This window comes from Oncorhynchus mykiss, chromosome 13 (assembly GCF_013265735.2).
Source record: "Oncorhynchus mykiss isolate Arlee chromosome 13, USDA_OmykA_1.1, whole genome shotgun sequence".
Taxonomy (NCBI): Eukaryota; Metazoa; Chordata; class Actinopteri; order Salmoniformes; family Salmonidae; genus Oncorhynchus; species Oncorhynchus mykiss.
In genome coordinates, this window is record NC_048577.1 from 32392647 (window position 1) to 32405300 (window position 12654).

Consider the following 12654-nt stretch of genomic DNA (forward strand, 5'->3'; position numbering starts at 1 on the left):
GAAACAGATCGCCACAGTCTGCATTTTACTATTTAGGTCTACAAGAAATCCTAAAACAGATTGACCAGATTCTAAGAAACGTATTTTCCAAGAATGTGTAACCCCCCCCCCCCCCCGCTGTCAAAATCTACAGTCCTAGTGACCTAGTCCATCACTGACCTTTCATGTCCCCAGGTCCCATGTGTGCGTCTGGCATCCCGTTAGGCTTCTTAACCTCCCGCTGGTCCAGGGGTTCCTTCAGGGTCATGTTGGCCAGGGCAGCCGAGGCCGTGGTCTCCCCAGAGTTGAATTGCAGGGCGGCGTGGCCGTCCAGGCTCGAGTTGAAGTCCTGATGCTGATCCATGGCGAAGCGAGTTCAGGCTGGGAGGAGAGAGAGGGAAGAAGAAGAAGAAAGACAACGAGTTAACGCTCCATTCAGTTTGGAGACCTGCGTTTTGATGTCATTCACACAAGCTACTTTGGCAGTTGGAGACAGATCACTGCTGCTTTCAATAATGCCTTGGATGGGGGGGGGGGCTCCGCATTTTTCAGACTGCACGGAACACGGACTGAACCGAGAGGATTCTAAACCTTGCGGTTGTTGTCGGCTTACTTCAAAAGTGTGTCAGAGGAGCAGAGGCCTGAGAGAACCAACCAAAGTTGGCGGGATCTCCGTAATAGGCTACAATGTCAAAGGGTGAAGGTGAACGGGAAGTCATTAACAACCACTCCAAATCGACACCCGGCATTGTTGGGCCTGTGCTGTTCCCTACAGAGAGGGATATGGCTGCAGAGCTAAAGACAGACAGATACCAGCACACTGTTGAATTCTCCCACAGTTTTATTGTGCAGTGTATTTCGGTCCAAAGGTCTTAGTCACCAACCCAGACCCTTCATACAAGAACCGCAACGGATTTGTCCACTCATCCCAGGCAGCCCTAGCCTGATCCCAGATTTGTTGATCCCAGATCTCCTATTGCCATTGTCACACCAACGGGCTGCAACACTGCGATTTCTATGTCGCCCCCTCATTAGGGACTGATGGGGACAATCGGGACTTTTTCCTTTGTCTCCCCCTCACTTTATATAAGCGTTATGTAATCAAAGGACTTTAGGAGCTGAAAGGGCAGTCGGCTTTGCTAACGCAGGCAGACGTGGTGCAACAACGAACTGGTGGCTAGGGGAAGATGAAATTCCAAAAACATTTGTCTGACGCCCTTTCTCAGTGATCATGATTTGAATGGACTAGGCTCCGTCTTTTGTTTCTTCAGGTTTTTGCTAGGTAGGGTCTAAAGTTCCATCATGTCTAATGTGGTACCAAAGGACGTACCAAAGCAACGTGGGCCTAACGTCTCTTGACCTAGCCTGTTTCCTCCCTGATTCGAGTCCCCAAGCAAAGCTGTCACCTCAATAGCGAGTGTAGAGAGACGACACCTAGGCTATTCAAACGTTTCAAGTTACTCTACAGACTCGAGGCAATCCTCCTTTTCCTCAGCTAATATTAGATAATCATGATTCATGTTACATGTGACATTGAGCTAAAAGTATGAGCTACTTCCCTGTAGCGGATGTCATCATGTCAGGGTTGGTGTACTGTAATGCGAGCATGCTTCTATTTGTTATGAAGCAAGATGGTGGAAGTGGCCAAGATAAACACTGGCCAACCATGAGGGCTCCTCTCCTGCTCTTGCAGAAACAGCAGCTCAGAGACTACACAACACGCATGAGGACACACACACAAGCGGGGCCCTCCTCTTCCGGAAGAAACCAGCTTTGCACTGCAACTCATAGAGACTACAAGATCAGATGCACCAATAATAGGGTCCTATTAATGCGGGGGGGGGGGGGGGGGGGGGGGGGGGGGGGGGGGTGGTTCCTCCTGTCTTCTCGAAGGGGAAGTTCCTCTCAGCCTGCCAGGCGTATCCTGTTTCCTTTAAGTCCAGCGGTAAGGTTGGGGTTATGAGGGGCGTGTTTTTGTGTTTATTATTAAGAGGGTGATTGTGTTCTGTCATGCTTGGGGGTCACTTGACGACGTGAGCTTCTTCCATGTGTGCATTTTCTGGACTGCCTTTACAAGACCTTAGAACTGCGTCATTTAGCGATGCCGCACAGAGGATGGCTTTTGAGTTTCTGACCAAAACGCAATCAGCTTCGGACCTGCATCGGACCTGCATCGGACCTGCTTCGGACCTGCTTCAGACCCCTGTACTGGCTAAAAAAAGCTAACCACATCATAACTTGATCTTAGAGTATTTTTTTTCTAGATGACCTCACCTCACTCGGAATAGGCATGGGCCAATAGTAAGGAGGTTGAGATCTGTGAGATCGGAGCACTTGGCAACTGTTAGCTAGCCTATGTCCTGGATCAATAGTACAAGATGATATTGGTGAAGTTAGTAGGTAAAACGTAGTCAGGAGGAGAAGGCAAACTGAACTGGCACACAGCATTTAACAAACAACGACTGGACCACAGTGATCTTTTAGACAGAATAGAATTTCTCCCAGTGACAGAAGCCGGGGGGGGGCGTACTGGGCAAGGGAGAAGGGTTGAAACCATGTTCTGGTCAAGCCCCCAAACCTGTGTGTGTGTGTGTGAGAGAGAGACAGACAGAGCAGTCACAAAGAGCATCACATCACAGCCCGGTGTGTACCAGAACCACAGCCCTCCTTATGCACTGTCAATCTACTGCAATTAGGCTACCTTAGTGCTCGAACAAAGAGGTGCGGGGAAAGACGTAGGCTAACTGCAAATAGACTCAGTTACTAAAGAGGAGGGAGCAGGGCCCCATTTAAGGGAAAGGGGGATACCTAGTCAGTTGTACAACTGAATGCCTCCATTCAGCTAGTTGGAGAGATACAAAGAAAGGAGGCAACTACCCAAAAACCGGAGGGAGAGAGGAGACCAAATTGGTGATATGATTTTGGATCTGAAATGCCAGAGGGGCAGATGGATGCTCATGTTAATCCTCTTTGTTGAGCATCCCACAGGCGTTTACACCTAATCTTTGTCCCGCACTTAGCTGAGCACCCTCCAACGCCAGGCCAACACACAAACAACTGTGTAAAGCAGGGCCAATCATCAATGAATAGGCTAGGATATTCTACACACAACAGACCGAAGACTGAACGCACTCGTCTCGCATCATTAGCGAAGAGAAAGAGCAAGCTACCCAGGCTGCACTGTGATTAAAGTTTTGTGGAGAAGAAAACCCCAACAAAATAAACATAGTTTTTCCTTTAGGAATTCATCCCAATTTCGTTTAAAACGTTGTAAGCGTTCACACCCCTAGTCAAGGAACATGTCATCAAAGGCAAAGCACTAGGCCTGGATAAACATTTTCTCCATGTTCGACACGATGAGCCTAGCCTACACCCCGTTTATGTGACTGTTGATTTGTTGGTCCTGATTATTGTTTTACACCCAAGCATCGGGACAAGACGTGTTAACCAATGTCTCTATTAGTCCAGGACATCTCAGATCTCAGAGCATGTTAGACTGTCACCTAAAAAAACTCCCCAGTCTCTCATCCCATGTCTTCTCCTCTGTGGATTGTCTCTCTGTAATACTTAAAAGGTGCAATATGCAGAAGTTGGTTGCTAAAATTCTAAAAGTTCTCCTAATTTCAGTTTATGTGACAAAATTCAAAAGGCACTCGCACATCTGAGCGATCTTTTCTTTGCAGGTGCCTGGTAACAGTTGAACAAGATGAGAAAGAAGAAAGAACACCCACACCGTGTTTTTTTCCTCCGTTTGTATAATAAATCTGTATTTTTTTTTTCACAATCTAAAATATTGTATTTTCAGCCGTTTGAAGCTGGTGTGCAAAAACTAAACTTAAGAACGGGAAGGCTAGAAATAGGGCACATAGAAAAGATCTACCGCTTCTTAGACTTGCTTTCAATGAGAATGACAGATCAAGAACTCACAATTATTTGTGAATTTGGTCGGGTTGCCCAAAAAGTTACATATTGCAGTTTTAAAGAGCGGGAGGACTAAAATGGCTGAGATGATTTGGAGCTCTGTCAGCCTGGAGAGCTACTCGCTGAATAGGACTTCTCTCTAACACACACAACTATACATCAGCAGACAGGGAAGGGGGTGGTGGGCGGAGCTAGAACAGCGCTGCATTCAGAGAGAGCTGCCAGCCTGCTGAATGGCCAGGCAGCGCCCAAAGGAAGCCTCTCTCTCTCTCTCTCTCTCTCTCTCTCTCTCTCTCTCTCTCTCTCTCTCTCTCTCTCTCTCTCTCTCTCTCTCTCTCTCTCTCTCTCTCTCTCTCTCTCTCTCTCTCTCTCTCTCTCTCTCTCTCTCTCTCTCTCTCTCTCTCTCTCTCTCTCTCTCTCTCTCTCTCTCTCTCTCTCTCTCTCTCTCTCTCTCTCTCTCTCTCTCTCTCTCTCTCTCTCTCTCTCTCTCTCTCTCTCTCTCTCTCTCTCTCTCTCTCTCTCTCTCCTCTTTAACATTCATAAGCAGTCGCTGCAGCAAGCAGAGAGAAGGAAAGAGAGAGGGGCAATCTGAGGGAGAGGAGGGGGTCCACTCTAAACACGATCGCGTCAGAGACGACCCAGCCCTTAACCCCACTGCCTTGCTGTAAGAAAGGCGTGTTAAAGCTAAAGGGGGGGGGGTATCAGAGCAGCAGATAGAACAAGGACAAAGTATGCAGCGTGGGATTTAGCAATGTGAGATATTTGAAAGCCTTGAGCGCAGTCTGCAGAGATCATATCATCTGCAGTTCTTATAAATTCACCTATAAAAAAAAAAATATTCTCAAAGCTTTCTCTGATAATATTGTTGTTTGTTATTTTTCTTGCACGAAACCTGAAAGGTTCCTTCAGTTTATCAACGATGGAGAGGAGAGGACGAAAGAGCGGGGAGAGAAGGAAAGCAGACGACACAACGAGAACGAGACAGGGGGGGACTGTGTCTAAGGGGGGGATGAGGGGCGGTAAAGGGCGAGGGGGAGAAAAAAAGATGGAGGGAGTGAAAGAATAGAAGACATAGATCGATACTGACAGGGAGGTAGAGAGAGAAGGAGACTGTTAGAGAGGAAGGGGACAAGGGGAATGAGACTGTTGCTGGAAGAGGGAAAGAGAGCGAGAGGAGAGGCAAAAGGAGTAAGGGAGGGAGAGGGAAAGAGAGCGAGAGGATAGGGAAAGGGAGGGAGGGATAGGGAAGGTGCGCCTGCAAAGCCTCGGGTCCTTGCAGAAAGAAAGCTGGCGCATGCTCAGACCGGGGGACACACACGCCCAGCCCAATGCAGCGGCATGATACAGCAGAATCCAAAAGAGAAGAAATGGAGGAACTCTCCTCAGTCTTCTAATGCTTGGCTCTCAATCTAGCCTGCATCCCCAATGTCAGACGGTAGATACAGTGATAAAATAGAGACATTTTAGAGATGAACTGGAGACATTTTAGAGATGAACGAGAGACATTTTAGAGATGAACGAGAGACATTTTAGAGATGAACGAGAGACATTTTAGAGATGAACGAGAGACATTTTAGAGATGAACGAGAGACATTTTAGAGATGAACTGGAGACATTTTAGAGATGAACTAGAGACGTTTCTCCTCTGGTGTCGTTTCCAATAACATTTTTTTGCAGAATAGCCTAGACGCTTTCCTCTCAGAATAGCCTAGACGCTTTCCTCTCAAATTAGGCTAGACGCAGCCTTCAGTTTTTCACTTGAATTGGTTTCAGCATACCATGTAAATCCATGTGAAAATAGGCTAGAGGCAAGTACGTGGGCGATTTGAGCGTAACATATATGAGAATATTTTTAGGAGCTGTTTCTGGGGGGGGGGGGGGGGGGGGGGGGGGGCGAACCTTATGAGATGATCTTAATGATCTGATTTGGGGTTTGATTAAAGCTAAGCCCTTTCAAAACAAACAGTTTTCTCCTCCCTTTACGTAACCCTAACCAACTAAACTCTTGCAAGACTATTGTTGAACCTGATTAGTGAATACTGCTCTTGAAATAGGCGACTCCAGGCCGGACTGCGTTGAAAGCAGAGTCCTTCCCACTTCCTCGACATTCACTTTCTCCTCTGTGTGACAACAGAGTAAAGCAGAACGTGCCGACTAAGAGAAGTCCACCTGACTGTTGTGTAACCGTAGAGTTCGAGGTGTCATTCGAGGTCTGCAGCTGGACCACAGGACACAGTCAGACAGAATTTTAAAGAGGAGAGAGGGAGAGCGGTTGTAGTCTGAGGCTCGGAGTGTTCGCTGCCCATCCATGCAGATCCACACAACGTCTCAAATGGGACCCTATTCCCTATATAGCGCACTACTTTGGACCAGGGTCCCAAAGCAGTGCCTATAGTGAATATGGTGCCATTTGGGACGCACAAAATGACAAGGAACGTTTGACAAAAACAGCTGGTTCAGCCGATTCACTCTGAGAAACAGAGGGGGAGAGTCAGGAGGAGAATGGGTGGAGCATCGCGTGGGACAGAGATGGAATGCAGAAACAGGAAAACAAGCTGCTACAATATGGAACAGTGGGATGTTTCTTTCCAATGTGCTGTACTGGGGGTTTCCTGCTTTCACTGTCCCAGAAAATACCAGAGGAAGAAAAAAGAGCCCAGAAAGGCTACAGCAATGCATCCACCTTGCCCTCTCTGGGGCCCTCCTTCTGAGTGTCCGCTCTTAACATTGCCACTGTTTGGCTCCGCCCGGGGCCGTCTGTACAGTAGCTGTGATGTGACTCAGCCCCGGAAGACTGCCCTCTTGGGAGGGTCGAGAGGGTGAAGCTGCAAGGCTAAGGGGAAAGCAGACCGATTTTATGTAAAACAGAAGAAAGGTTTGTTCTGAAATTACCCCACAGTATTACACAATTTAGTTCACAAAAGCCTTGCATTGATTTCTCCCAAAAGAGGAAACCACGGCCTTCTTTCTTGTAATTACAGAGAAGATTAGGCTAAATTCAAAACAAGGTTTCTGGTGATCGGAAACTAAATCCCCTAACGTTGGCTCTATTTTCAGATGCCTGAATGAAAATGTTGATGCCGTTTGTGCAACTCAGGCAGGCATTATCCTGACTCGATGAGAAGCCGGTATTGTTTGGGGATAATGCGGATCATGAACCCAGACCCAGCGGGGAAATACTGGGCAAAACTGGTTGAAATGACGTCACAATCTCAATCCGGTTCTGCCTGTAATGGTGAAAGCTTTGATCCCTTATTGATGTCACTTGTTAAATCCACTTCAAATCAGTGTAGATGAGGGGAAGAGACAGGTTAAAGTTTGCTTTTTAAGCCTCGAGACAATTGAGACATGGATTTTGCCCTCTGAACAGCCTCAATTCGTCGGGGCATGGACTCTACAAGGTGTCGAAAGACTTGCACAGGGATGCTGGTCCATTTTGACTCCAAAGCTTCCCACAGTTGTGTCAAGTTAGCTGGATGTCCATTGGATGGTGGACCATTCTTGATACACACAGGAAACTGTTTAGCGTGAAAACCCCAGCAGCGTTGCAGTTCTTGACGCAAACCGAGTGCGCCTGGCACCTACTACCATACCCAATTCAAAGGCGCTTAAATGTTTAGTATTGCCTTGTACCTTAAGCTTTCTGCCTTGTATGTGAGTCCATTCGTTTGACAACATCATTAAACAATACTTGCGTTGATATTTGCTCCTCATGACCATTCCTTGATCTTAGTCAGCTAAACACATAATACTTGATTACACATGGTTTAACTATATTTTATGGACTCAGAAAAACATTTTAATAGGCTAATTGCTTCGTCTTATTACGAGCCTCGTGAGAGATATACACTGCTCAAAATAATAAAGGGAACACTAAAATAAGACATCCTAGATCTGAATGAATTAAATATTCTTATTAAATACTTTTTTCTTTACATAGTTGAAATCAAATTTATCAACCCATGTAGGTCTGGATTTGGAGTCACACTCAAAATTAAAGTGGAAAACCACACTACAGGCTGATCCAACTTTGATGTAATGTCCTTAAAACAAGCCAAAATGAGGCTCAGTAGTGTGTGTGGCCTCCACGTGCCTGTATGACCTCCCTACAACGCCTGGGCATGCTCCTGATGAGGTGGCGGATGGTCTCCTGAGGGATCTCCTCCCAGACCTGGACTAAAGCATCCGCCAAATCCTGGACAGTCTGTGGTGCAACGTGGCGTTGGTGGATGGAGCGAGACATGATGTCCCAGATGTGCTCAATTGAATTCAGGTCTGGGGAACGGGCGGGCCAGTCCATAGCATCAACTCCTTCCTCTTGCAGAACTTGCTGACACACTCCAGCCACATGAGGTCTAGCATCGTCTTGCATTAGGAGGAACCCAGGGCCAATCGCACCAGCATATGGTCTCACAAGGGGTCTGAGGATCTCATCTCGGTACCTAATGGCAGTCAGGCTACCTCTGGCGAGCACATGCAGGTCTGTGCGGCCCCCCAAAGAAATGCCACCCCACACCATGACTGACCCACTGCCAAACCGGTCATGCTGGAGGATGTTGCAGGCAGCAGAATGTTCTCCACGGCGTCTCCAGACTCTGTCACGTCTGTCACATGTGCTCAGTGTGAACCTGCTTTCATCTGTAAAGAGCACAGGGCGCCAGTGGCGAATTTGCCAATCTTGGTGTTCTCTGGCAAATCCCAAACGTCCTGCACGGTGTTGGGCTGTAAAAGCACAACGCCCACCTGTGGATGTCGGGCCCTCATACCACCCTCATGGAGACCGTTTGAGCAGACATGCACATTTGTGACCTGCTGGAGGTCATTTTGCAGGGCTCTGGCAGTGCTCCTCCTGCTCCTCCTTGCACAAAGGCGGAGGTAGCGGTCCTGCTGCTGGGTTGTTGCCCTCCTATGGCCTCCTCCACATCTCCTGATGTACTGGCCTGTCTCCTGGTAGCGCCTCCATGCTCTGGACACTACGCTGACAGACACAGCAAACCTTCTTGCCACAGCTCGCATTGATGTGCCATCCTGGATGAGCTGCACTACCTGAGCTACTTGTGTGGGTTGTAGACTCTGTCTCATGCTACCACTAGAGTGAAAGCACCGCCAGCATTCAAAAGTGACCAAAACATCAGCCAGGAAGCATAGGAACTGAGAAGTGGTCTGTGGTCACCACCTGCAGAACCACTCCTTTATTGGGGGTGTCTTGCTAATTGCCTATAATTTCCAACTGTTGTCTATTCCATTTGCACAACAGCATGTGAAATTTACTGTCAATCAGTGTTGCTTCCTAAGTGGACAGTTTGATTTCACAGAAGTGTGATTGACTTGGAGTTACATTGTGTTGTTTAAGTGTTCCCTTTATTTTTTTGAGCAGTGTATAATATGCATATGTCAAATATTACCCCACTACAATCCTGTAAGCAGTCTATGTAGATGCACGAAAAATGCTAATATCGATACCATGACTTGACTGGGATTTGTGCCACATATTCTAAAACTGTAGCATTTGGAAACAGTGCTAGGGAAGCTAAACCAAAGCATGGATTGCTGTCATACCTTGTCAACAGACTGCTTACAGGGTAAGGAAACCAATATGTCATTTCTGGTGAACTGCCCCTTTAATTTAGGGCAACAGACCTGCTGCCACTGACGGAGGCATAAAAATATCCCATGAACTCAGACCTACTGACCCGACACAGAGTGCCCATCATTCGTCACAATACTAACTTAGTCACAGTATTATTTTCAGTGACTCAGGAGTGGACGATGACGCGCATACCCAAAAGTAGGCTAGGTCTTGTATCTTCTACAAAGGGCACGGTCTTAATCTGTGAACTCTTGTGTTCTTCACTGTGGTGACAGAAGCCAAAGGAAGTATCTACTTTATGAGCTGTGCTGCGAGGAGAGGGGACATTCCAGCCATGCTGATCACGCCCCCATCAGCTGACTGACCGACATGCTTCTCAACATTCCTCCGTCACTAGGCCTGGCTTTATACACTCCCTCGGGTCAGGGGGTCAGGGAGAAGACATTGTTGTCAGTCATCACTGATGTCGGTGATGTCCTCCAGGACACACCCTCATCCCCCCTTCACTTCAGCTCTCCAGAGGTTCAAGCATTGCACTGTTTATGACTTCAAGCCTATCAACTCCCGAGATTAGGCTGGCAATACTATAGTGCCTATAAGAACATCCAATAGTCAAAGGTATATGAAATACAAATGGTATAGAAAGAAATAGTCCTATAATAACTACAACCTAAAACGTGTTACCTGGGAATATTGAAGACTCATGTTAAAAGGAACCACCAGCTTTCATATGTTCTCATGTTCTGAGCAAGGAACTGAAACTTTAGATTTTTTACATGGCACATGTTGCACTTTTACTTTCTTCTCCAACACTGTGTTTGTGCATTATTTAAACCAAATTGAACATGTTTAATTATTTACTTGAGACTAAATTGATTTTACTTATATATTTTATTAAGTTAAAATAAGGATTCATTCAGTATTGTTGTAATTGTCAGGACCAAAAAAAGTATCAGATTTTTTTCATAATCGGTTGACCTCTTCTACAAACACCCTCGGACGCCAGGAACAAGCAAAACAAAGTTGATCCTGGCAGTGTAAACAATGCATTGGTATACAAGTGGAAAAGCTTCCAAAGATATCTTCCAAGGCACTCTCACGTGTCGGAAGTACAAATGCCTTAGTTTATTGTGGCTTGGCGAGGCTATTTCATGGCAAGATTAAAAAGACGCACCATTCTCCGATGCCACTGCTCTTCTTCCCTGTGTTCAGTTCAGAGCAGAGATGGGTGATGGATGAAGTGCCGCAAATAGTGCAGTTTATTAAGCTGATGGCTTCTGGGAAGCAAGGGGAGGAACAGGCTGAGAGGCAGAAGTTTCATTGGCCTGATAAATGTCTAGCAAAACATGTTCCCCGGATTTATGTAGCTGGTTGGAGGACCTGTTTGTGCTACGTGGTTTTGAACTGGAGCTGGGCGATATAGAAAAATATCCATAGTGCGATAAATTGACCCATTGTTTGCGATAATGATAAATCTGCAATAAACATATTTTTTTTGGGGGGGGGGGGGTGCTAGAGCTGGGCGATATGGACAAAAAGTCATATCGCGATAAATCTAAATATTGTTCCTGATAACAACAAATACAACAATTTAAAAAATAATAATAATGGACAGTTAGCGTTAGGACCTTACATTAGCGACAGGGCTGTAGACAATTTCTTTCAAGTGCCAAGTAAGGCAACTGAGATGGAAGCCAATGGATAAAAAAAGTGCGCACAGTGGGGAGTAAGTCAGCAGCCGACAGCGAAACAGGAAGATATTTTCATAGCAGGAATCAACATAATGCATAGACTATTACTGTTGACCAAATCATTTAGAACGATCTACAGCTCCCATACTCAATGGCTGACCACGAATCGGATACAGACACAGAACAGGGTCAATACAGACCGCGGATCCCCCTCTCAAAATATATATATATATATATATGGATTTTATTTTTTTACTCGGTCGGGCTTCGACCCCTGGTTTTATATAAACATACATAAGACATGGACGAATGCGGAGAATTGCAGGAACATTCTCAAATAGTATCTGAGTACCCCTGACCTTCAGGAACGTTGTGTAGCAAATCACTTAGAATTACTGACGTAAACTAAAAGTTTCGGAAAGATAAAGGCAATGTCGGTCATTTTCCGTCTATCATCCCAGCTCTATTTTTAACCTTGTTTTGGTCACTTTCTGGGTATGCCGAAATGAAAACGTGGGAAATTGATGTAACAGGAATACTATTGAGAGTGATATTGAGTATCATCACCACACTGTATTACAATAAGCAATAATAACCTCAAACATACATATTACATGTTTCAAACAAGGCCCAGGCCTTTGTGCTCTCCGTCGACAGTAGATTAGGACATGAAAGGAATCTGTTAAGGACGCAGACAGAGAAGAAGTCATCAAGACAGCTGCTTTCCATTCAGCCTGGTTTATGCAATCGGTTGAATTTCCTGGGATTAGGCAACATTCCAAACACACAAATTGACAAGGGTTCCTTCCTTTTTGAACTTCAGTCTGATTCCTAAAAAGGTTTAGCTATCATTCAATCCCGGAGGAGGTGGATAACTAGGGCGCAGTCAAGTCAACCATGTCATGACGTGACAGAGTATCGACCATAAATAAAACGGACGGCTCCGGCGAATCCATAGACATTCATGGGCTCAAAGTGAACCATCTATTTCAAGGTAGTCATCACCCCCGCCCCCCCCATTTAGCAGCACCCATTTAGCCAAAACGCCTGGACACACTCTACTGTTAGGTCTAGGACACCCTCACAGTGCAAGATAAACTAACTACTCCCTAACGGGCAAAGCTGGTTGCAGCTGCGTCATTATGAAGTCATTGGAATGACATCATCGCAACCAGTTTTGCCCGCTGGGTCTGAATCTTCTACTCAGCAAATTGACCAATAAACACACCTTGACATGTCTGCACGTTTAAGCCCAGGCTAACCAGAATTAATTGGCCAGTCTGCGACAGGTGTAAGAGTCTACTACAGATAGAACACATATAGAACAAGCAGCCTCTCCATTACGCAGTTAACAGCCCAAGACCCAGAGACATGTTAAGAAACATTGTTACCGTGCTGAGTCTGCAAACAGAGTAAGGCTGCATGACGTCAATACATCCGACTTAAGGCTGAGAGTAACCATGAATCAGCTCA

The 12654-nt window shown here is 46.1% G+C and overlaps 1 protein-coding gene across 5 annotated transcripts in view; it reads right to left on the reverse strand.

Annotated features, from left to right (window-relative positions):
• The window catches only part of LOC110486138 (microtubule-associated protein tau), a 41357-nt gene that overhangs the window by 21838 nt on the left and 6865 nt on the right, over positions 1–12654 (reverse strand). For all 5 annotated transcript variants that reach the window (XM_021557513.2, XM_021557514.2, XM_021557511.2 and 2 more), the window contains exon 2: positions 160–360. In XM_021557513.2, the coding sequence (XP_021413188.2) occupies positions 160–343 (184 nt within the window). In that variant the 5' untranslated portion in view covers positions 344–360. The remainder of the gene's footprint in view (positions 1–159; positions 361–12654) is intronic.